The 24,801-nt window shown below is 42.8% G+C and overlaps 1 protein-coding gene across 4 annotated transcripts in view; it reads left to right on the top strand.

Moving 5' to 3' along the window:
• Positions 1-15,292, top strand: part of PRKDC (protein kinase, DNA-activated, catalytic subunit) — a 180,925-nt gene extending 165,633 nt beyond the window's left edge. For 2 of the 4 annotated variants that reach the window (XM_024251026.3, XM_024251025.3), the window contains exons 77-86: positions 3,099-3,303; positions 4,625-4,692; positions 5,844-6,064; positions 6,188-6,280; positions 9,341-9,430; positions 9,639-9,710; positions 9,778-9,979; positions 10,560-10,748; positions 11,451-11,590; positions 14,024-15,292. In XM_024251026.3, coding sequence (XP_024106794.2) covers positions 3,099-3,303; positions 4,625-4,692; positions 5,844-6,064; positions 6,188-6,280; positions 9,341-9,430; positions 9,639-9,710; positions 9,778-9,979; positions 10,560-10,748; positions 11,451-11,590; positions 14,024-14,228 — 1,485 coding nt within the window. In that variant the 3' untranslated portion in view covers positions 14,229-15,292. The remainder of the gene's footprint in view (positions 1-3,098; positions 3,304-4,624; positions 4,693-5,843; positions 6,065-6,187; positions 6,281-9,340; positions 9,431-9,638; positions 9,711-9,777; positions 9,980-10,559; positions 10,749-11,450; positions 11,591-14,023) is intronic. The other 2 variants (XM_024251029.3, XM_024251027.3) reach the window with 1 other exon arrangement.
• The last annotated feature ends 9,509 nt before the right edge of the window (positions 15,293-24,801 follow it).

Raw genomic sequence — 24,801 nt, 5'->3', positions numbered from 1 at the left:
AAGTGTGAGATCTTTCAGAGGGTGCTGGAGTTGGAAGGAAAACACACCATCATTTGATGGGAATGATGGAGCAAGTAGACTGCAGTCAGCCCAGTTGCTACACCTTTGCAGTCTGCTTGGCTCCTTCTCTCCCTCCTCCATCTGGAGACTTGCCCTTAGGGCTTGGCGTCAGCATCATTTCTCCTTTAGATCCTTTCCCAACCCTCCCCACGCAGTGATCTCCAGAAGAGTCGAGTGTTCTTCCTCTCTCACCTAAAACACCTTACTTTACAATCTCTCTGTTTAGCATGGGTCATACTGACTTTTCTTTCTAGTTTTTGTCAAAGTTACTTTTATTCATTAAACCTCAAGAAATTTAAGGGCATAGATAAGTCTTGGAACTCTTGTTGCCAGAGTTCTCAAGTTCCACCATGTATAGGGCAAAGGAAGAGCTTTATCCTTTTTAAATAACTGCTTTGTTACTATATAATTCACATGGCCCTTAAGTCATCCATTTAAAGCATACAATGCAGTAGTTTTACATATATTTACAGAGTCATGAAATCATCACCATATCAATTTTAGTACATTTTCATCACCACAGAAAGAAACCCATACCCATTAGCAGCACGGCCTCCACATAGCCTCCAGCCTAGCCTGCCCCCAGCACACTCCTACCTCAGCCAGTGTGCACGTTGTCTCAGAATTCATGGCCACTTTGTTGCTGGAAGCCCTGAGACTGCCCTGCAGGGCTGTCCATGGGGAGCACAGTTCTTACCCCTGCAGCAGCACCTGATCCAGCCCAAGCCTGCAGGGTGCAGAAAGGCTTCCTTTGTTCCTTTCAGGCAGGAGATGTGTTTGGAGTTTTATATCTAGTACCTTAGAAAATCTATCCAGAACTTTCCACCTTGTACCAAATCAAAAATAACTTGCATTCGTTCAAAGAATAATCTACCAAAGCAAAGTGCCTCAAATATCACTTTAGAGGATCCTTAAAGGCATTATGTCTTTTAGATAGGATGATGCTGATTATGTTTGGAAATAGCTAATCTTTCTAAGAATTGAAGATTGTTTCTACATTTTTCATCCACTTACAGATCAAAGAAGAAATCTGTTTTATATATGTCAATTTTCCTATAGTGGATTGTCTTAAAATAGAGCACGTTTCATTTACACCAGATTTATGTTGTGACATTAGTTATAAATTTGGTAAAAACATTTCTAATTAGAGATGATCAGGTAAATCTTGACAACTGTTGAGTAACTGCTAGTAATGCTCTTGAGGTTTATTTTTTATTTGATATCAGATTTATAATTCAAGTAAATATCTGAGTAGAAGCTAATGCAAAGAGATAATTAATATATTCTAAGGTAGAGTACTTACAATAATTGCTTTTAGAAATAAACATATCTGCCGGGCATGGTGGCTCACGCCTGTAATCCCAGCACTTTGGGAGGCGGAGGCGGGCGGATCACTGGGTCAGGAGTTCGAGACCAGTCTGGCCAACATGGTGAAACCCATCTCTACTAAAAATACAAAAATTAGCCGGGCACGTTGGTGTGCACCTGTAGTCCCAGCTACTCAGGAGGGTGAGGCAAGAGAATCACTTGAACCCGGGAGGCGGAGGTTGCAGTGATCCAAGATCGCACCACCGCACTCCAGCCTGGGTGACAGAGCAAGACTCTGTCTCAAAAAAATATATATATATGTATATATATATATTTTTTTTCTGGTTTATTACCCAAAATAATAGCTTGAAAGACTCTTAATAAAGAAAGTAGCATTCTTAAATTTTTCTCTTCAGCTGGCATCAAAAATTATGAGCCATTTATTTCTATTGAACTACTTCCTTTATTTTGTTGTTTTTAACTTTGTTCCTAGTTATCTGTGTCATCATAATGATGTAGACCACTAACTAGACAATGAGTGCACAGAGGTTAAATGACTTCGCCAAGTTTTTAAAGCCCTTATTAGGATTTATAACTAAAAGTCACTACTAACCATGTTTTTGTTTTCTGTTTTTGAGACTGAGTCTCGATCTGTTGCCCAGGCTGGAGTGCGGTGGCATGATCTCAGCTCACTGCAACCTCCGCCTCCCGGATTCAAGCAATTATTCTGCCTCCGCCTCCTGAGTAGCTGGACTTCAGGCGAGTGCCACCATGCTTGGCTAATTTTTTAATTTTTAGTAGAGACGGGGTTTCACCATATTGGCCAGGCTGGTCTTGAGCTCCTGACCTCGTGATCCACCCCCCTCAGCCTCCCAAAGTGCTGGGATTACAGGCATGAGCCACCGCGCCTGGTCAACCATGTCATTTATATATTTATTTGAGGCGGAGTCTCACTCTGTCACCCAGGCTGGAGTGCAGTGGCGCGATCTCGGCTCACTGCAACCTCCGCCTCCCGAGTTCAAGCGATTCTCCTGCCTCAGCCTCCCGAGTAGCTGGGATTACAGGCATGAGCCACCACACCCAACCGATTTTTTGTATTTTAAGTGGGTACGGGGTTTCACAACGTTGGCCAGGCTCGTCTCAAACTCCTGAGCTCAAGTGATCCACCTGCCTCGGCCTCCCAAAGTGCTGGGATTACAGGCATTAACCATGTCACTTATAATGGAACACAAGAAACAAAAGGCAGACTCTGGATGTTTTAGAGTATTGAAATATTCAAGGAAAGCAAAACTGTAATTTTTTTTTTTTTTTAGAGATAAGATCTCACTCAGATACCCAGGCTGGAGTGCAGTGGCATCATCATAGTTCACTGTCACTTCAGACTCCTGGGCTCAATAGCGATCCTCCCGCTTCAGCCTCCTGAGTAGATGGAACTACAGGCATGTGCCATTACACCTAGCTAATGTTTTTATTTTTTGTAGAGATGGGGTCTTGCTATGTTGCCCGGGTTGGTCTCGAACTCCTTGGCTCAAGTAATCCTACTACCTTGGACTCCCAAAGTGCTGGGATTATAGGCATGAGCCACCATGCCCAACTAAAAGTATACATCTTAAAAGCAGAGAAGAAACATATACCATTGGGCACTCCATTCATTTCACTTATAAGCTTAGAGCCTTTTCCAAAGTCCAAACTAAACATCAGTCTTTATAGTAAATTCTTACTAATTTCAGACTTTTGGAAAAGAATTTGATAAACATTTTGGGAAAGGAGGTTCTAAGCTACTGAGAATGAAGCTCAGTGACTTCAACGACATTACCAACATGCTACTTTTAAAAATGAACAAAGACTCAAAGCCCCCTGGGAATCTGAAAGAATGTTCGCCCTGGATGAGCGACTTCAAAGTGGAGTTCCTGAGAAATGAGCTGGAGATTCCTGGTGAGTTAACCTCCAGGGGTGACAAAACTGTCCTGTCAGGAGCACAGCACTATAATAAGAACTCGTGGTTTCTGGAATAGTGATACTGGGATATTGACAGTTATCTCTTTTTTTAAAGAATTTTAAAATTCACCAAATTTTTCATCATTAGGAAAATCCATAATTATGAATGAGCACACATTACTAAATGTTTAATGAGATTATAGTTCTTATATTTCTGATTCTGACAAATGTTCAGATTTTCATTTGGTAATAATGGTAAACAGCAATCATAGATTTCCTCTGAACGTATTCATGCTATGCTCCTGAATAACTTTTCTTCAGAAATATAATACAGGTATAGAGGCAGATTACTTCCTGGGATGTGTACACAGTTCCATTTAAAGTGACAAGTTTAAAAAAAAAAAAAGTGACAAGTTAATGATAAGTCACTGACCTGCAGGAAAAAAGATCATAATATTAAGGATAGAGATGCACAGCAAATTGGCCAGATTTCAAGGCGTGACTTTTTCAGAGGAAACCTGTGTATGTTCCATTTTCTTCACCCCGAATTTGCCAGAGGAAAAAAAGTTTTAATCTGGTTATTCATGTTCTCATTTCAGTGGGTATAAGAAAAAACATATTTGGAGAAACACTTTTCTTTGTTATTAATAATGACTATGCAGTTGCATATGGTTCATTTCAAGAAAAACATTTAAATGTCAGCCTTGTCATGTGCAGTTTGATTGGCCTTGAGTTTGATTGGCCTTGAGAATATGCAGTGTTCTAGTCAATGCATCATTTTTTCTATTTACGATTTGTCCGTGCTATTAGAATAGAGCACTAACTTCCATAATCAGTCAAGTTGAGAAATAACTTTTTTTTTTTTTTTTTTTGAGATGGAGTCTCGCTGTGTCGCCCAGGCTGGAGTGCAGTGGCGCAGTCTCGGCTCACTGCAAGCTCTGCCTCCCGAGTTCACGCCATTCTCCTGCCTCAGCCTCCTGAGTAGCTGGGACTACAGGTGCCTACCACCACGCCCGGCTAATTTTTTGTATTTTTAGTAGAGACGGGGTTTCACCATGTAAGCCAGGATGGTCTCTGTCTCCTGACCTCATGATCTGCTCGCCTTGGCCTCCCAAAGTGCTGGGATTACAGGCGTGAGCCACTGTGCCCGGCCGAGAAATAACATTCTTTTAAAGTCAGTTTCCTTTAAGTGAAAACTTTTCAGTAAAAGGTTTTATCATGTTAGATTGGCTTTTTAAAAAGTAGATCAAGAGGCATGTTTTAAAATACAGGCGGTTGTCTAACAAGCTGTTCTAAGCAAGGTTCTGGTTTGTTTTAGGTCAGTATGACGGTAGGGGAAAGCCATTGCCAGAGTACCACGTGCGAATCGCCGGGTTTGATGAGCGGGTAGGTGTGAGGATGTGTGACCCAGTCCCTGTCCTGATGAACGTTCTTCAGATATAAGAATGATCTGTTTGCCTTTAGTAAGTAAGAGACAACGGCCCATGTTGATCGCAGATACATCAAGTTTAGCATATTTACTGAATTCCTCTTTTTTTTTTTGAGACGGAGTCTTGCCCTGTTGCCTGGGCTGGAGTGCAATGGCACAATCTCGGCTCACTGCAACCTCTGCCTCCCGGGTTCAAACGATTCTCCTGCCTCAGCCTCCCAAGTAGCTGGGATTACAGGTGCACGCCATCACGCCCAGCTGTGTTTTTTGAATTTTTAGTAGAGACAGGGTTTCACCATGTTGGCTAGGCTGGTCTTGAACTCCTGACCTCATGATCCATCCACCTCCTTCTCCGCAAAGTGCTGGGATTACAGGTGTGAGCCACTACGCCCGGCTTTTTTTTTTTTTTTTTTTTTTTTTTTTTTTTTTTTGAGACAAGAGTCTCGTTCTGTCAGCCAGGCTGGAGCGCAGTGGTGCATTCTCAGCTCATTGCAACCTCCACACCCTGGGTTCAGGCAATTCTCCATGTCTCAGCCTCCCTAGTAGCTGGGATATAGGTGTGCGCCACCATGCCTGGCTGATTTTTGTATTTTTAGTAGAGACAGGGTTTCACCATGTTGGCCAGACTGCTCTGGAACTCCTGACCTCAAGTGATCTACCTGCCCCGTCCTCCCAAAGTGCTGGGATTACAGGCGTAAGCTACCGCTCCCGGCCCTGAGTTTCTTAATATAATGTCTCCAGTGTTTGAACAACAGTTCTGTTTAAGATATCATAAACTCAAAGAGTAAGCTGTGTGTGAGTATCCACTATAAAATATGAGTAGCATTAGCTTACTACTGTAGAAAGTTTGCATGTTGGCTGTTGCTGCTTGCTAAAGGTATCCACATTCGTAAGCAAGTATTTATAATCAGGAATACAACATTCTTCGGGCACAGCAGTCAGGCACAAGCAGGTAGCAGAAATTCGTTGCTGGCCTGGGCGCTCTGCTCTTTGGCACTGTCTTCAGAGGGTGGCCCCGCGGAGTAATGCTCACAGCCAGTCTGGCTTTTCCCTCTGAGTTTGACATGCGGCTAGCCTGTGCCCTGAGGTGACATTCTGATTTTTGAAGGTGACAGTCATGGCGTCTATGCGAAGGCCCAAGCGCATCATCATCCGTGGCCACGACGAGAGGGAACACCCTTTCCTGGTGAAGGGTGGTGAGGACCTGCGGCAGGACCAGCGCGTAGAGCAGCTCTTCCAGGTCATGAATGGGATCCTGGCCCAAGACTCCGCCTGCAGCCAGAGGGCCCTGCAGCTGAGGACCTATAGCGTGGTGCCCATGACCTCCAGGTAACTGCCAGGCTGCTTCCAGCCAGTAGGCTGCTGCATATTGCTTGGCGTCCACGGGACTGTTTTTCTAGTGAAGAAAGAGGAGTTTGGGTTTACTCGTTAACCTTTTATTCTCCCTTTCAGGTTAGGATTAATTGAGTGGCTTGAAAATACTGTTACCTTGAAGGACCTTCTTTTGAACACCATGTCCCAAGAGGAGAAGGCGGCTTACCTGAGGTAAGGGCGGCCACACGCCCTGCTCCCCCAGCAGTCGCCTCCCCTCACTTCTCCAGTGGCAGGTCGGGGCCGTGACAGGCGCGCTCGAGAGCCCACACTGCCTGCCCCGCAGTCTGCTGGCTGGGTCAATAAACCAAATGGAGTGCTGGCTGCTAACCAGTAGTTGCAGATATTTTACCGTAATACAAAATATTTATTAACTTTGGGTGGGGGGAAGAAAAATTGTTGAAGGAAATAAATAATAATAAAATTGGCAGATAACATGTAGTAAAACATTTTCTGTGGGCTAGGCACTGTTCTCAATTTTTAACGTGTATAAACCAATTTACTTCTCACCAACAAAACCTGCAAGGTAAGTATTATTATCACTGCTTATACAGATGAGGAAGCTGAGGCCCAGAAAGGTCAAGTAACCTGTCCTGTGTCACTTAGCCTGTAAAGTGGGGTAGCTGGGATTACTAGTAATTCTAGGTCATGATATGGATGCTTTTTTATTTTTCTTTATCCTTTTCTCTATTTTCCAAGTTTTCTACAATTAACATGTATATTTTAACCACAAGGGTTTTTTTATTTCCTTTTTGTAAAGAAAAATAAGGACAACATGAGAAACATTTTGAGGGTTGACAGGTTTTGACGACCAAAGTTGACAGGTTTGGGTGACAAGCTGTAGGATGAAGGAACAGCTTCAGGGCTTCTTTCTCTTTGATGTCCTCTGATTCTTTCTTAAAAGTTTTTAAATAGGAGCAGTGTTCCCTTCAGTCAGGAAAGATTTCTGAAAAAATCAAGCATATTCTTATCAAACTCATACTCCCAGGTGATAATTACTCTACAGGGCAGTGTTCACCAACTTTTAGTTCCAGACATTTGAGTCCTTTGCTTAGAATTGTTTCCACTTTCCCTGGAAGACAGGGCAGCTGATGAGCATGCTTCCTGGAGTCTCACGAATTTCAGATCTGGCCCTGGCACTGAGGCTCTGCCTGACAATGCAGGTGCCAAGCAGGTGTCGCCTTTCCCGTGGTACCTGCCTGCATTTGTGGGATGGGATGGTAGCGTGGAACCGCACAGGGTTAACATAGGTACCAGGAGAGTTGAAAGCACCTTACATAATGGAATTGTGAAAATAATTTCCAACTGCCTTTTTACAGTGCACTTCCAGTACCCATTATTTAAATCCTTGCTTTTTTTTTTTTTTTTCTTAATTCAGCATGTTACAGTGTTTTGTTTTTTTTGAGACAGAGCCTCTCTCTATCACCAGGCTGGAGTGCAGTGGCATGATCTCGGCTCACTGTGATCTCCGCCTCCCGGGTTCCAGCAATTCTCCTGCCTCAGCCTTCCGAGTAGCTGAGATTATAGGCATGCGCCACCATGCCCAGCTAATTTTTGTATTTTTAGTAGGGATGGGATTTCACCATGTTGGCCAGGATGATCTTGATCTCTTGACCTCGTGATCTGCCCCCCTTGGCCTCCTAAAGTACTGGGATTACAGGCCTGAGCCCCTGCGCCTGGCCTACAGTTTTATAACCTAAGAATTTTCATCTCAGTTTAAACTAGGAGGAGAGAATTTTAAGATGGAGTGGACTACTTTTAAAGTTAACTTTAGTAGCAACTCAGAAAAGATTTCACCTAAAGTGATTGAATTGCTAAGTCACACGTGAAACTGTTCTGTCTTTAGATTTTATTGGGAAAACTTGTTAAAGCTTTCCACACAAAAGTACTTAAACATATGTATATCACATTGTTTCCCACTGCCCAGGTACTGCCTTTTTCCTAGGAAACATTGAAAACAGCTTTTCAAGTTCACTTATGCATCCATTGTCATTTAAGAAAATACTTTCTCATAGGAGTGCAGAAGGCTTATTAGAAGAAAAAAGAAAAACAAAATATTTTCTCATACTTACTATGGATTGTGTGTATATCTACCTATTGGAAATATGAAGAAAGATGTGGCACTGGCCGGGCTCAGCAGCTCACGCCTGTAATCCCAGCACTTTGGGAGGCCGAGGTGGGCGGATCGCCTGAGGTCAGGAATTCGAGACCAGTCTGATCAACATGGCAAAATCCTGTCTCTACTGAAAATAGAAAAACTAGCTGGGCATAGTGGCGGGCACCTGTAATCCCAGCCACTTAGGAGGCTGAGGCATGAGAATTGCTTGAACCCAGGAGGTAGAGGTTGTAGCAAGCTGAGATTGCACCACTGCACTCCAGCCTGGGCGACAGAGTAAGACTCTGTCTCAAAAAAAAAAAAGAACAAGAGGCCGGGCGTGGTGGCTTACACCTGTAATCCCAGCACTTTGGAAGGCCGAGGCGGGCGGATCACGAGGTCAGGCATTCGAGACCAGCCTGGCCAACATGGTGAAACCCCGTCTCTACTAAAAATACAGAAATTAGCTGGGCGTGGTGGCATTTGCCTGTAATCCCAGCTACTCAGGAAGCTGAGGCAGGAGAATCACTTGAATCCAGGAGGCAGAGGTTGCAGTGGGCCAAGATGGCACCACTGCACTCCAGCCTGGCGACAGAGCTAGACTCCATCTCAAAAAAAAAAAAAAAAAAGAAAGAAAAAGAAAAAGATGTGGAAGTGGTCTAAATAAGGATAAAAATAGACATAATCCATCTTTAGCAAAACTGTGCGGGCTTTTTGGCTATGGTAGTGACATGGCCTGAGGCTTCCAGCAGCTGCCTGTGGTGCTGTCACCCTCTTGCTATAGTTCTTTCTAGGTCAAAGTTTCAGAATTGCATGCCGGTTAATAAACAGTTATGTTTAGTTCATCTTATTCCTCTCTATGTCAGTGGGAAATTTGTTGGATCTGATGGTTTTGTACCTGAATTTTTCATAGGCAATAGCTTGGATTTCTTTAGGAGTAACTAAGAATGACTAATGGTATATTGAATTCAAGATCCAGGGTAATGTGGGTTCAGTGTTAATATTGAATATGGTTAAAAGTCATATTATTTTTTCCTGCCTCTTTGCTATTTTTCAATGAATTCTTGGTGATCTTTGCCTTTGAAATCACATAATGCTAAAATCTTCCTAATTCCAATTCCCCTTTTCTCACTCATTAGTGATCCCAAGGCACCGCCATGTGAATATAAAGATTGGCTGACAAAAATGTCAGGAAAACATGATGTCGGAGCTTACATGCTAATGTATAAGTAAGTTTGGTTTTGATTTTTCTTTGTATTAGTTAGTTCATTCTTCTGCAAATTGCATGTTTTCTTTTGATTCTTAGAAAGCTTTGCCTCAGAGAGATCATCAAGATTATTCGATATTTGAGTCTCAATATAAACAAAAAGTTTTAAAATTTAAATTTTAAGTCAGAGAAATTTTTTCTAATTAGATGTTTCTATTATTAAATCATAGGGGCGCTAATCGTACCGAAACAGTCACGTCTTTTAGAAAACGAGAAAGTAAAGTGCCTGCTGATCTCTTAAAGTAAGTACCCTTCTGCCCTCACCCTTAGTGGGATCACAGCAGCCGCACAGCTGTGTCTCTCTTGTAGGCGGGCCTTCGTGAGGATGAGTACAAGCCCTGAGGCTTTCCTGGCGCTCCGCTCCCACTTCGCCAGCTCTCACGCTCTGATATGCATCAGCCACTGGATCCTCGGGATTGGAGACAGACATCTGAACAACTTTATGGTGGCCATGGAGACCGGCAGCATGATCGGGATCGACTTTGGGCATGCGTTTGGATCCGCTACACAGGTGCGCTTGCTGTGATCTCGTGATCCTGGGTGAGGCGAGAGTCATCATAGGACTTTCAACACCCTCCAGAAACAGACAGTTTTTAAGGAAAAACAACATATTAGATTCGTTTTGTCATGGTCATTGAATACAGAAAGGGATAATCACTTAGTTCAGCCTCATTCAGTCAGGTCACAGAAGTCATGGTGATCAGTGATATCATCAGAGCCGGGAATCAAATGTGTTCGCAGGTCAAAGGAAGACTCTAAGAAAGTTTTAGGAAGCCCCATAATAAAAATGTCTGGTCAAAAATGTGATACAGATCTTTTCTCTGGTTAACCTCTGAATGTTTTGGATCATCCTTTTCAATCTCTGCGGCCCCATGTCCTGTGCACGTGGGTTTTGCACTGAGGGATAACGCAAGCCGAGGTGGTTACTCTTGAGCATAGGACCTCACATCTGTGTAGCTGATTTCAAGAGAAGCAGAGTCTGTATTTTTACTAATGTAAACAGTAACTATGTGAGGATGCTGCCATTTGTGCTCGGTACTTTGAGAGTTCTGGCTTACATATTCTGCTCCTTGCCTTTTTTTCTTGTTTAGTTTCTGCCAGTCCCTGAGTTGATGCCTTTTCGGCTAACTCGCCAGTTTATCAATCTGATGTTACCAATGAAAGAAACGGGCCTTATGTACAGCGTCATGGTACACGCGCTCCGGGCCTTCCGCTCAGACCCTGGCCTGCTCACCAACACCATGGATGTGTTTGTCAAGGAGCCCTCCTTTGATTGGAAAGTAGGTTTTGTTTCATGTGCACTTTTCACTTTTGTGACAGTGTGCCTGTGATCAAGCTAGTATCTCCCGCGTATGATGGAAGTGCATTGAGTCATGTTGATGAAAATATTTACGTTATTTTGTACAGCACTTCTCAAAGTTAGTGTTTAGGATTGTCTGCTTGAAAACCAGTTAAGAGGCCGGGCCCAGTGGCTCACGCCTATAATCCCAAAACTTTGGGAGGCAGAGACGGGAGGATCACCTGAGGTCAGGAGTTGGAGACCAGCCTGGCCAACATGGTAAAATACTGTCTTTACTGAAAATACAGAAATTAGCTGGGTGTGGTAACGCACACCTGTAATCCCAGCTCCTTGGGAGGCTGAGGCAGGAGAATGGCTTGAAACCGGGAGGCAGAGGTTGCAGTGAGCCAAGATCACGCCACTGCACTCCAGCCTGGGCGACAAAAGTGAAACTCCGCCTCAAAAAAAAAAAAGTTAACAGGCAAAACCTTTATTTGGAGAAATAAGGGGCCTGCTGAGGCCCCTCGTCTCGTGATGTGTGTGCCATGGAGTCTATATGAACAGTTTTGTAGCTGTAGAAAGCAAGGCTGCTCCTGGTTATAGATGTTTGTTTACTTTAAGATCATTACTTGATTTAATCTGTTTGGGCATGATTGTATATACCATTATGATCAGCCAGGAAAATCATGTTCTTTTCTTCTAGAATTTTGAACAGAAAATGCTGAAAAAAGGAGGGTCATGGATTCAAGAAATAAATGTTGCTGAAAAAAATTGGTACCCCCGACAGAAAATATGTTATGCTAAGAGAAAGTTAGCAGGTGCCAATCCAGCAGTCATTACTTGGTAAGATTTTTATATGTGGAAAAAACTAACGGACTACCAACATGCTACTGTTTCTCGAGGAACCAACATATGTACAAAGTGCTGAGCACTTGATACTCTGTTAGCATGACTTCTCTGTTTTCATTGAGGAGGAAAGCAGGGCTTAGAGAGGCTGACTTCCCCAAAGCCAGGGCAAGGCCTGCAACTCTGACGTATGTGACCCCTGCACTATCTTCAGGTTTACACTCAGTCCCTGGAACCGTGGTGCCAATTGGAGAAACAGAAGGTGCACTCTTAGACAGTTGCCAGAATATTGTTACATGCATGAGGAGACTTAGGTTTTAAATTTGCTTTTGTCCTTTTTAGGGTGTTTGACCCCAATGGATATAGTACCTAGGTATGAAAAGCACAGTGTGGGCTTGTTAGATGAGAATTCAATTTGGGTTGGCTTTTAGGTTAGCCTTAAAGTTTTTTCTTGTTGAGGTCTAAAGCAAATAGAAATTTATGGAGATGATTCATAGGAATGAAAAAAGTTGGACTTTAGAATTAAGTAATAGTGGCAATCTATTGTCAACTTATTTTTGACAAGGATGCCAAGACCATTCAGTGACCTTTCCAACAAATAGCGCTGGCAAAAGAATGAAGTTAGTTCCTTGTTTCACACCATGTGGAAAAATTAATTCAGAATGGATCAAAGAGCTAAATGTAAGAGTCAAAACTATAAAACACTTAGAAATAGGAGTAAATCAGCTGGGCGTGATGGCTAATGCCTCAACACTTTGGGAGGCCAGGGCCAGTGGATCACTTGAGGTCAGGAGTTCGAGACCACCCTGGCCATCAAGGTGAAACCCCATCTCTACTAAAAATACAAAAATTAGCTGGGCATGGTGGTGCACACCTGTAATGCCAGCTGCTAGGGAGGCTGAGGCAGGAGAATGACTTGAACCTGGGGAGGCGGAGGTTGCAGTGAGCCAAGATGGTGCCACTGTACTCCAGCCTAGGTAACAAAGCAAGACTCTGCCTCAAAAAAAAAAAGGAATAGGAGTAAATCATCCTGACCTTGGATTTTGTTGTGATACTTGCCATTTTTTAGGTATGACACTGAAAGCACAAGCAAGAAACAAATATATACATTGGACTTCATCAAAATTAAACAATTTTGTGCTTCACAGAGTGCTATCAAGAAAGTGTTTCAGCCTTCCAAATGGGATAAAATATTTGCAAGTCATGTATCTGATAAGGGACTTGTATCTAGAATACATTAAAAAACTCTTATTGCCTAATAATAGATAGACAGATAACCCAATTAAAAATGGTCAGGGCTGGGCGCAGTGGCTCACGCCTGTAATCCCAGCTACTAGGGAGGCTGAAGCAGGAGGATCACTTGAACCCAGGAGGCAGAGGTTGCAGTGAGCCGAGATCACGTCATTGCACTCCGGCCTGGGTGACAGAGCAAGACCCTGTCTCAAAAAAAAAAAAAAAAAAAAAATGGTCAAAAGACTTGAACTGACATTTCTCTAATGAAAATATACAAATGGCCAATAAGCGGCATGAAAAAATGCTCAACATCACTAGTCATCAGGGAAATCCAAGTGAAATACTACCTCACACCTGCTAGGATGGCTATTATTTAATTAATTAATTTATTTATTTATTTTTGAGACAAAGTCTTGCTCTGTCACCCAGGCTGGAGTTCAATGGCACGATCTGGGCTGACTGCAACCTCCACCTCCTGGGTTCAAGCGATCCTCCTGTCCCAGCCTCCTGAGTAGCTGGAATTACAGGTGCATGCTACCACGCCTGGTAATTTTTGTATTTTTATTAGAAATGGGGTTTCGCCGTGTTGGCCAGGCTGGTCTCGAACTCCTGACCTCAGGCGGGCCACCACACCTCGCCAGATGGCTATAATTTTAAAATGGGGCTAATGCAGTGGCTCACACCTGTAATCCCAGCACTTTGGGAGGCCAAGGCAGGAGGATAACTAGAGCCCAGGAGTTCAAGTCTAGCCTGGGCAACACTGCAAGACCCTGTCTCTACCAAAAATTTTTAAAACTTTCTTTTTTTTAATTAAAAAAAAAAGGAATCTAACAAGTATTGAGGATGTAGAGAAGGTGGACTCCTCATACTCTGCTGGTGAGAGTGGGAAAGGGTGCAGCTGCTGTGGGAAAGTGGCAGTTCTTCACAAAGTTAAACATAAGAGTTACCATTGGACCCATCAATGCCACTCCTAGGTGAATCCTAGGAATTCACTCAGGAGAAGTGAAGGCATACATTCACACAAAAACTTGAGCAGCATAATTCATGTTCTGTTTTCGTGCAAATCCAGTCTTTGACCACAGAAAATACTCTGTGAGTGATGACGTGGGGAATGTGTTTGGTTAGGATCACTAGGGATGCAGGCAACAAAGGAAAATAACACATGCTTTGTGTTTTCTGTGTTTGTTCTTTTTCCAGTGATGAGCTACTCCTGGGTCATGAGAAGGCTCCTGCCTTCAGAGACTATGTGGCTGTTGCACGAGGAAGCAAAGATCACAACATTCGTGCCCGAGAACCAGAGGGTGGGCTTTCAGAAGAGACTCAAGTGAAGTGCTTGATGGACCAGGCGACAGACCCCAACATCCTTGGCAGAACCTGGGAAGGATGGGAGCCCTGGATGTGAGGTCTGTGGGACTCTGCAGATAGAAAGCATTACATTGTTTAAAGAATCTACTATACTTTGGTTGGCAGCATTCCATGAGCTGATTTTCCTGAAACACTAAAGAGAAATGTCTTTTCTGCTACAGTTTTGTAGCATGAGTTTAAATCAAGATTATGATGAGTAAATGTATATGGGTTAAATCAAAGATAAGGTTATAGTAACATCAAAGATTAGGTGAGGTTTATAGAAAGATATATATCCAGGCTTACCAAAGTATTAAGTCAAGAATATAGTATGTGATCAGCTTTCAAAGCATTTACAAGTGCTGCAAGTTAGTGAAACAGCTGTCTCCATAAACGGAGGAAATGTGGGGAAGCCTTGGAATGCCCTTCTGGTTCTGGCACATTGGAAAGCATACTCAGAAGGCTTCATCACCAAGATTTTGGGAGAGTAAAGCTAAGTATAGTTGATGTAACATTGTAGAAGCAGCATAGGAACAATAAGAACAATAGGTAAAGCTATAATTATGGCTTATATTTAGAAATGACTGCATTTGATATTTTAGGATATTTTTCTAGGTTTTTTCCTTTCATTTTATTCTCTTCTAGTTTTGACATTTTATGATAGATTTGCTCTCTAGAAGGGAACGTCTTTATGTAGGAGGGTAAAAATTTTGGTCGTAGCATTCACTTTTGCTATTCCAATCTACAACTGGAAGATACATAAAAGTGCTTTGCATTGCAAATTTGGGATAACTTCAAAAATCCCATGGTTGATGTTAGGGATAGTACTAAGCATTTCAGTTCCAGGAGAATAAAAGAAATTCCTATTTGAAATGAATTCCTCATTTGGAGGAAAAAAAGCATGCATTCTAGCACAACAAGATCAAATTATGGAATACAAAAGTGGCTCCTTCCCATGTGCAGTCCTTGTCCCCCCCGCCAGTCCTCTGCACACCCAAACTGTTTCTGATTGGCTTTTAGCTTTTTGTTGTTGTTTTTTCCTTCTAACACTTGTATTTGGAAGCTCTTCTGTGATTTTGAGAAGTATACTCTTGAGTGTTTAATAAAGTTTTTTTTCCAAAAGTAGTGTGTATCTCTTTTATGCAGTTTCAAGAGCAAAATATTCATCTTACAAAATAGTTTATTATATTACTTGCCTAGTTTGTTCTGATAAATGCAGGTTAAATGCATTATGGCATTTAAAATAAACATTTATGGCCAGGCACAATGGCTTACACTTGTGATCCAAGCACGTTGGGAGGCCAAGGCTTGAACTCCTTGAGCCCAGGAGTTAAAGACCAACGTGGGCAACATAGTGAGATCCCATGTCTATTTTTAAAAATAAGAAATTTACCTTCTCAACAAATGACACCTGTTGAACCAAATTTCATCTGTAAAGAAAAAGTAATCGTGTATGTGAAATATCTGGTGCACATGATCTGGTAAATATTTTTGCACAAAAATGACCAAAGTAAGCCCACTTTGGAGTAGAGTTGATAATATATTGTTTTCTGTAACAACTAATTAGCTATAATTCTTGCTTGGGTCCTGATAATTCGGGCTACATTCATTAAATGGATCACCTACATTGTGGGAAACCCTGTTTTTTTAATGACTACTTTTCATATCAATAAAAGTTTATTGTTTCAGCCAGGTGTGGTGGCTCACGCCTGTAATTCCAGCACTTTGGGAGGCCGAGGCGGGTGGATCACCTGAGGTCGGGAGTTCGAGACCAGCCTGACCAACATGGAGAAACCCCGTCTGCACTAAAAGTACAAAATTAGCCAGGCGTGGTGGCGCATGCCTGTAATCCCAGCTACTCGGGAGGCTGAAGCAGGAGAATTGCTTGAACCCAGGAGGCGGAGGTTGCGGTGAGCCAAGATCTTGCCATTGCACTCCAGCCTGGGCAACAAGAGCGAAACTCAGTCTCAAATAAAAAAGTTGATTGTTACAGGTTGTGTGTGTGATTCCAGTCTCAAAGCTGTGTGCTCGAAAAGTTCATCATTGCTCACGAGAATGCAGTAAGAAGAAACATGCTGTGTACAGCATTCAGAAAACGTTCATAAAGTTACACTAGATGTTAAATGGTCATTACACAACGAAGGAACTGCACATCTGAATCATCACTGGGGCTCGAACTTTAACTTGTGATTCTTGCTGAATAAGAATATTTGATTTGGAAACCAAGAAAAAAACACTTAACACTGATTACAATTACAAGGAAATATGAATGATATTAATATGAATGGTAATATTTACATTATAAACAGATTTTGATATTCAGGTTGTGTATGAAACATTTGTTTTTCAACCCCAAAATAACCCAGGAAGTTTCAGATTTAAGCTTAATGAAGACTTGAATGATCCCATGCTTATGAATATTAATTTTTAGTACTTCGTCAGACTAAAAACCCAACTATATAATAAACTCCTTTAGCACAAGTACTGTGTCCTAATCACTATCTTGTCAGCACCTTAATAGTCTGGCACATGATAGTCAACAGAACAAAGCCATAGGAATAATTTAGTGAAGAATTCAACTTTTAAAAACTACTATAAGAAATATAAATTATTGGCCGGGTGCAGTGGCTCACGCCTATAATCCCAGCACTTTGGGAGGCTGAGGCGGGTGGATCATGAGGTCAGGAGATCAAGACCATCCTGGCTAACACGGTGAAACCCCGTCTCTACTAAAAATAGAAAAAATTAGCCGGGCGTGGTGGCGGGCGCCTGTAGTCCCAGCTACTCAGGAGGCGGGAGAATGGCATGAACCAGGGAGGCAGAGCTTGCAGTGAGCTGAGATGGTGCCACTGCACTCCAGCCTGGGCGACAAAGTGAGACTGTCTCAAAAAAATAAGTACATAAAAATTATTTCACTGACCGATGAGAATTTTTAAAGCACCGTTTATTAACTAATGACCAGTAACTTTTTTTTTTTTTTTTTGAGATTCACTGTTGCCCAGGCTGGAGTGCATTGGCGCTTTCTCAGCTTACTGCAACCTCCACCTCCCAGGTTCAAGTGATTCTCCTGCCTCAGCCTTCCGAGTAGCCGGGACTACTGGCGCGCACCACCACGCGCGGCTAATTTTTGTACTTTAAATTTTGTATTTTGTATTTTTAGTAGAGACGGGGTTTCACCATGTTGGCCAGGCTGGTCTCAAACTCCTGACAGGTGATCTGCCTGCCTCAGCCTCCCAAAGTGTTGGGATTACAGGCATGAGCCACTGCACCTGTCCTGCCAAAAATTCTTTGAGCTTCGGAATGTTGTCTGTATTAAAGTGAAAATACAGCTCTGGAGTTGCATGAAGTTGCTTTTGAATATTTTATGAAAGTAAAGAATTTAGGGATCATGCCACTGCACTCCAGCCTGGGCGACACTGACACTTATTTTTGAGACAGTGTCTCAAAAAAAGAAATTAAGGATCAGCTTTTCAAAAAGTGAAAAGGCCATTGGGCTTTGATAGGAATTGCACTGAATCTGCAGATTGCTTTGGGTAATTGCCATCTTAACAATACTGTATTTCAATCCACGAGCACAGAATGCATTTCCATTTATTTATGTCTTGTTTAATTTCTTTCAACAATGGTTTGCAATTTTCAGTAGTTTTAAATATTTCTAATGTTTTGTTTCCTTGGTTAAATGTATTCCTAGCTATTTTGTTCTTTTCGATACTATTGTAAATGGAATTGTTTTTCCTAACTTTGTTTCCAGATTGTTCATTGCTAGTGTATACAAACAACTTATTTTGTGTGTTGGTCTTTTCTCCTGCAACTTTGCTGAATTAACTTAATAGCTTTAGTACTTACTTTTTGTATTTCAGATTTTCTATATATAGGATGATGTCATCTGTGCGTAGAGACAGTTTTATTTCTTTTCCAATTTGACTACCTTTTCTTTTTTCTTACCTAATTGTTCTGGCTAGAACATTCAGCACAATGCTGAGCAGCAGTGGTAAAAGTGGGCATCCTTCTCTTGTTCCCAATCTTAGAAAGTTTTCATCTCTTACCGTTGAGTGTGATGTTAGCTGTGGGTTCTTTTCCTTTTTTTTTTTTTTTTTTTTTTTTTTTTTTGAGATGGCGTCTTGCTCTGTCGCCCAGGCTGGAGTGCAGTGATCTGCAACCTCTGCCTCCCGGGTTCAAGCGATTCTCCTGCCTCAGCCTCCCGAGTAGCTGGGATACAGGCCCGTGCCACCACACGGGCTAATTTTTTGTATTTTTAGTAGAGGTAGGGTTTCATGGTGTTGGCCAGGATGGTCCTGATCTCCTAATCTCGTGATCCACCCGCTTCGGCCTCCCAAAGTGCTGGGATTACAGGCGTGAGCCACTGCGCCCGGCCAGCTGTGTTTTCATAAATGCCCTTTATCATGTTGAAGAAGTTCCTTCTAAGTTTGGTAAGTGTTTTTATTATGAAATGGTGAATTTTCCCAAATGATTTTTTTTTTTTGGCATCAAAATGAACCTGTGGTTTTTCTCCTTTAGTCTATAAATGTCATGTATTATATTGATTTATATTTGTATATTGAACCACACTTTCTTTGCTGGGATGAGTTCTACCTGGCCATGGTGAATAATCCTTTATAATTGTTGGTTTTAGTTTGCTAATATTTTGTTGAGGATTTTTGCATCAGGAGGAGATATTAAGTCTCTAGTTTTCTTGTGGTGCCTTTGTCTGACCTTGTTATCAGGGTAGTGTTGGCTTCATAAAATGGGTTAGAAAGTTTTCCTTCCTCTGATATTTACTGGAAGAGTTTGAGAAAGATTTGGTATTAACTATTTAAAGGTTTTGTGGAATTCAACAGTGAAGGCATGTGGTGCTAGTTTTGTCTTTGTTGGAGGTTTTTCATTGCTGATTCAATCACTGCTTGTTATAGATCTGTTCAAATTTTCTATTTTTTCTTGAGTCAGTTTTGGTAATTTGTGTGTTTCTAGGAATTTGTCCATTTCATCCAGTTTATCTAATGCACTGGCATTTATTTCGGTAAGGTTAGTGGTAGTGCCCCTGTGTTCATTTCTGATAGTTATTTGTGTTTTCTTTTTCTTAATATAGCTTAATCATTTTTAGCTTTATAGGTAAAGGTGAGTCAATTTTGTTAGCCTCTTCAAAGAACCAACTTTGTTTTGTTGATTTTGTTTTTCCTTTTTTTTTCTTTTCTTTTTTTTAATTAAGTATTTATTGATCATTCTTGGGTGTTTCTCCTTTTTTTTCTTTTTTCTTTTCTTTCTTTTTTTTTTTTTTTTTGAGACAGGGTCTGTCTCTGTTGCCAAGGCTAGAGTGCAGTGGCGTGATCTCGGCTCACTGCAACCTCCACCTCCCAGTTTTAAGCGATTCTCCTGCCTTAGCCTCCCAAGTAGCTGGGATTACAGGTACCCACCATCACACCCGGCTAGTTTTTGTATTTTATTTTTATTTTTTCGAGATGGAGTCTTGCTGTTGTCCCCTGGGCTGGAGTGCAATGGCGTGATCTTGGCTTACTGCAACCTTTGCCTCCTGGCTTCCAGCAATTCTCCTGCCTCAGCCTCCTGAGTAGCTGAGATTACAAGCACCTGCCACTACACCCAGCTAATTTTTGTATTTTTAGTGGAGACCAGGTTTCACCATGTTGGCCAGGCTGGTCTCGAACTCCTGACCTCAGGTGATCCACCCACCTGGGCCTCCCAAAGTGCTGGGATTACAGGTATGAGCCACCGCGCCTGGCCGTTTTTGTATTATTAGTAGAGACAGGGTTTCACCATGTTGGCCAGGCTGGTCTTGAATTCCTGATCCCAAGTGATTGAGATTTGATTTGTGTCCCTTAGGTTTAGATGGTTGATAGTGTTGTTCAAGTCTGCTATTTCCTTATTGTTATGTTTAGATGTTCCATTATTGACACTGGGGTATTGAGGTCTCCAACTATTATTTTATTTTTATTTTTTTGAGATGGAGTCTCATTCCATCTCCCAGACTGGAGTGCAGTGGCGTGGTCTCAGCTCACTGCAACCTCTGCCTCCCGGGTTCAAGCAATTCCCCTGCCTCAGCCTCCCGAGTAGCTGGGACTACAGGCACCTACCACCATGCCCAGCTGAGTTTTGTATTTGTATTTTTATCTTTTTTAGTAGAGACGGGGTTTTGCCATGTTGGCCAGGCCAATCCCAAAATCCTGACCTCAAGCGATCCACCCACCTCGACCTCCCAAAGTGCCTGGATTACAGGCGTGAGCCACCATGCCCAACCTCCAACTATTATTTTCGATCTGTCTCTTTCTCCCTTCAGATCAATGTTTGCTTCATATGTTTTGGAGATTTGCTGTTTGGCATTTGTGTCTTTATAATTCTTACAGTGTTTTTGATGGACTGACCTTTTATCAATATCTAACGTCCTTTTTTTATCTCTTGTAACAAGTTTTGACTTAAAGTCTTATAAAGTCTTATTTTCTGTTATTAGTAGTCATGCCAGCTTTCTTTCTTTCTTTCTTTCTTTTTTTTTTTTTTTTTTTTGAGACAGAGTTTTGCTCTTGTCGCCCAGACTGGAGTGCAATGGCACAATCTCGGCCATGCCAGCTTTCTATTGGTTACTAATGCATGGAAAATATTTTTCCATCCTTTCACTGTAAATCTTGTTGTGGCTCTGGATTTAAGTCACCTGTAGATAGCGTGTAGTTAGGTCATGTTTTTAAAATCCATTCTGCCAATCTCTCTTTCAATTGGTGGATTAAATACATTTACATTCAAAATGATTTCTGATTAGGAACAACTTCTGTCACTTCGCTATTTGTTTTCTGTAAGTTTCAATCTTTTTCCCCTAAATTCCTCCAATAGCATTTTGTATTTGATTGATTTTGCTAGTATTCCATTTGAATTCCCTCATTTTCTTTTCTGTATGTTGTAAAGTTTTTTCTTAGTGGTTATCCTGGTGATTATAATTAATAGCTTAAATTTCTAAGAATATAGTTTGAATTGATACAACTTAGCTATTGAGTTGTCTGAGCTCCTTACATATTCAGGTTATGAATCCATTATCAAATGGATAGTTTGCAAATATTTTTTCCCATTCTGCGGGTTGTTTTTTACTATGTTGATTATTTTGCTGTGCAGCTTTTCGGCTTGATGTAATCCCAACTGTCCATTTTGGTTGCCTGCGCTTTTGAGGCCTTATGCAAAACTTTTTTGCCCAGACTAATGTCCTGGAGAGTTTCCAAACCAACATTTTCTTGTAGTAGTTTCACAGTTTCAGATCTTAGATTCAAGTCTTTAATCCATTTCTGTGATTTTTGTGTAAAGTGAGAGTTAGGGGTCTCCACATTCTGCATGTGGATATCCAGTTTTCCCAGCACCATTTATTGAAAACTGTCATTTCCCCCATTGTAAGTTCTTGGTGCCTTTGTAGAAGATGAGTTGGTTATAAATGCGTGGATTTATATCTGGATTTTCTATTCTGTCTCATTGATCTATGTGTCTGTTTTTATGCCAGTTTCATGCTATTTTGATTACTATAGCTTTGTAATAAATTTTGAAGAAAGGTTGTGTGATGCCAGCTTTGTTCTTTTTGCTCAGGATTGCTTTGGCTATTTGGCGTCTTTTTTAGTTCCATATAAATTTTAGGATTTTTTTTTCTATTTCTGTGAAGAATGTCATTGGTATTTTGATAGGGATTGCATTGAATGTGTAAATTGCTTTGGGGCAAAATTGTCATTTTAACAATATTCATTCTTCAAGACCATAAGCATGGAATATCTTTCACTTTTTTTGTGTCCTCTTCTGTTGTTTGTTTTTGAGACAGGGTCTCAGTCTGTTGCCCAGGCTGGAGTGCAATGGTGCTATCATGGCTCACTGCAGCCTTGACCTTCTGGGCTCAGGTGATTCTCCCACTTCAGCCTCCTGAGTAGCTGAGACTACAGGCTCACGCCACCATGCCTGGCTAATGTTTTGTATTTTTAGTAGAGATGGGGTTTCACCATGTTGCCCAGGCTGGTCTCGAACTCCTGGATTCAAACAGTCTGCCCACTTCGGCCTCCCAAAGTGCTGAGATTACAGGTTTGAGCCACTGCGCCCGGCCCACACGTTAACGTTATAACAATGAACAAAAGTCCTCTGTATTGGGGGAACCCACCCCCAATATTTCAATGTAGGTTCTTTATAATTTTCCCTAAGTGTCGGCCGGTCTGAGAAATAAAGAGTACAAAAGAGAAATTTTACAGCTAGGCCTCCGGGGGTGACATCACATGTCGGCAGGTTCCGTGATGCCCACCTGAGCTGCAAAACCAGCAAGTTTTTATTAGGGATTTCCAAAGGGGAGGGGGTATGAATAGGGAGTGGGTCAAAGAGATCACATGCTTCAAATGGCAATAAAAGATCACAAGGGTAGAAGGGCAGTGCAAGGTCACAAGGCCATGGCGAAATTAGAATTACCAGTGAGGTTCCATGTCCTGCTGTGCACGCATTGTCATTGGTAAACATCTTAACAGGAAACAGGGTTCAAGAGCAGAGAACTGGTCTGACTAGAATTCTCCAGGCTGGAATTTCCTAATCCTAGCAAGCCTGAGGGCACTGCAGGAGACCAGGGCATATTTCATCCCCTATCTTCAACTGCATAAGGCAGACACCCCCAGAGTGGCCGTCCATAGGCCTCCCCTAGGAATGCATTCCCTTCCCAGGGTTATTCCTTACTGGGGAAAGAATTCAGCGATATTTTTCCTACTCGTTTTTTGCAATAAGAAAAATATGACTCTGTTCTGCCTGGCCCCACAGGCAGTCAGACCTTATGGTTATCTCCCTTGTTCCCTGAACATCGCTGTTAATCCTGTTCTTTTTCAGGGTGCCCAGATTTCATATTGTTCAAACACACATGTTTTACAATTTGTGGAGTTAACACAATTATTACAGGGTCCTGAGGCGACATACATCCTCAGCTTACAAAGATGACGGGATTAAGAGATTAAAGACAGGCATAGGAAAATAAGAGTATTGATTGGGGAAGTGATAAATGTCCATGAAATCTTCACAATTTATGTTCTTCTGCCGTGGCTTCAGCCGGTCCCTCCGTTCAGGGTCCCTGACTTCCTGCAACACTCTGAACTCTACTGATACACAAAGTAGTTAATGATAAATGCTTTTATGCTCACCTGAGACAAAGGAGGAAAAAAAATTGGTCAAATTGATAGAAAATGAAACCTTATGTACAAAGTCCCTGGAGACCACAGAAACCGAAAGGATCAAGTGGCCTGGGCTCTCCAGTGGAGTCGTGAGGGAACCCAAAGGCAGTAGCGGGAAGTGGGGCGACTGGAATGAGCTTCTGAAGGAACGGCCATCAATTATGACAGATCTGGTCAATCCATTGTATCTCATGAATGCACTGCTGAGAGCAGCTCCTTGGTGACTAGGCCGCGCTAAGGGGAGTGCACCGGAGGGGAACAGACCGGAGGGAGGGTGCGGGTAGGTGGGAAGCGTAGCTATGACAGGAGACCCGTGGGAGCCCCCGTCCCATGTGCCCCCTCCTCTACGGGCAGAAAGTCCGCGTGGGCGGTCCTGTCCCCGGGGCCTCCTTGCTTGCCTGCAACCCTGCTTATGAGAGGGGCCCCGGGGGCAGGGGAGAGCCCTTCCCTCCTGGCTGCGACCCAGCCCCTGCGGCCGACCTCGTACGCCAGAGCCTCCGGGTGCAGCACCGGGTTGCGAGCCCCAGACCCACACCCCTCTTGTTTTGGGAAAACTGAGTAAAACCCCAGAGCCAGGGACCTGATGGGGACGTAGTTTCCCCAGAAAAGGCCAGACGGACTTGGTGCTGCTCCGTCTTCAGAGCTGCTGGGTCTCCCGGGCCTGCAGGTGTCCGCCACGCCCTTGATGATGTGGAAGGCGCCTCTGTGCGCGGGGTCCCGGGGCCTTCTCACAGCACCGCCTCCCGCCGCAGATCCAGCGGCTCTCCACGCTTGGGGAAGGGAGATATCGGGTCCAACCCGCTTGGGGTCCAGCTCCCAGCCTGGAGGGCGAGACTCGTTTTCAACGCTGCAGAGCGTCAGGGAACAGGCCCAGAGCAGGCAGCGGTAAGGGAGAGGGGTACACACAACCACACCACATACACCCCATCACACACCACACAAACGATACACAACCACACCACACACCCCATCGCACACCACACAACCACACCAAACACATCCCATCACACACACAACACACACACCATCATATACCACACACACCCACAATACACCCCATCACACAACCATACCACACACCCCATCACACAACCACACACCACACACATCCCAACACACAACCATACTACGCACCCCATCATACACCACGCACACCACACACCATCACACACAACACACCCCATCACACAACACACACAACCACACCACACACACCCTCACACTACACACACACATCATACACCACACACCCACAATACACCCCATCACACCACCACACAACACGCAACCACACCACACAACACGCAACCACACCACACACGCCCCATCACACACCACACACACCACAACCACACCACACACACACCCCATCACACACACAACCACACCACACATATTTCATCACGCCACCACACACACCACACCACACACAACCACATAACACACAACCACACCATACACACA

The sequence above is a fragment of the Pongo abelii genome, chromosome 7 (assembly GCF_028885655.2).
Source record: "Pongo abelii isolate AG06213 chromosome 7, NHGRI_mPonAbe1-v2.0_pri, whole genome shotgun sequence".
In the NCBI taxonomy this organism is placed as follows: Eukaryota; Metazoa; Chordata; class Mammalia; order Primates; family Hominidae; genus Pongo; species Pongo abelii.
Note: the sequence above shows the minus strand (reverse complement) of the source record. Positions and strands in the feature narration are given on the sequence as shown.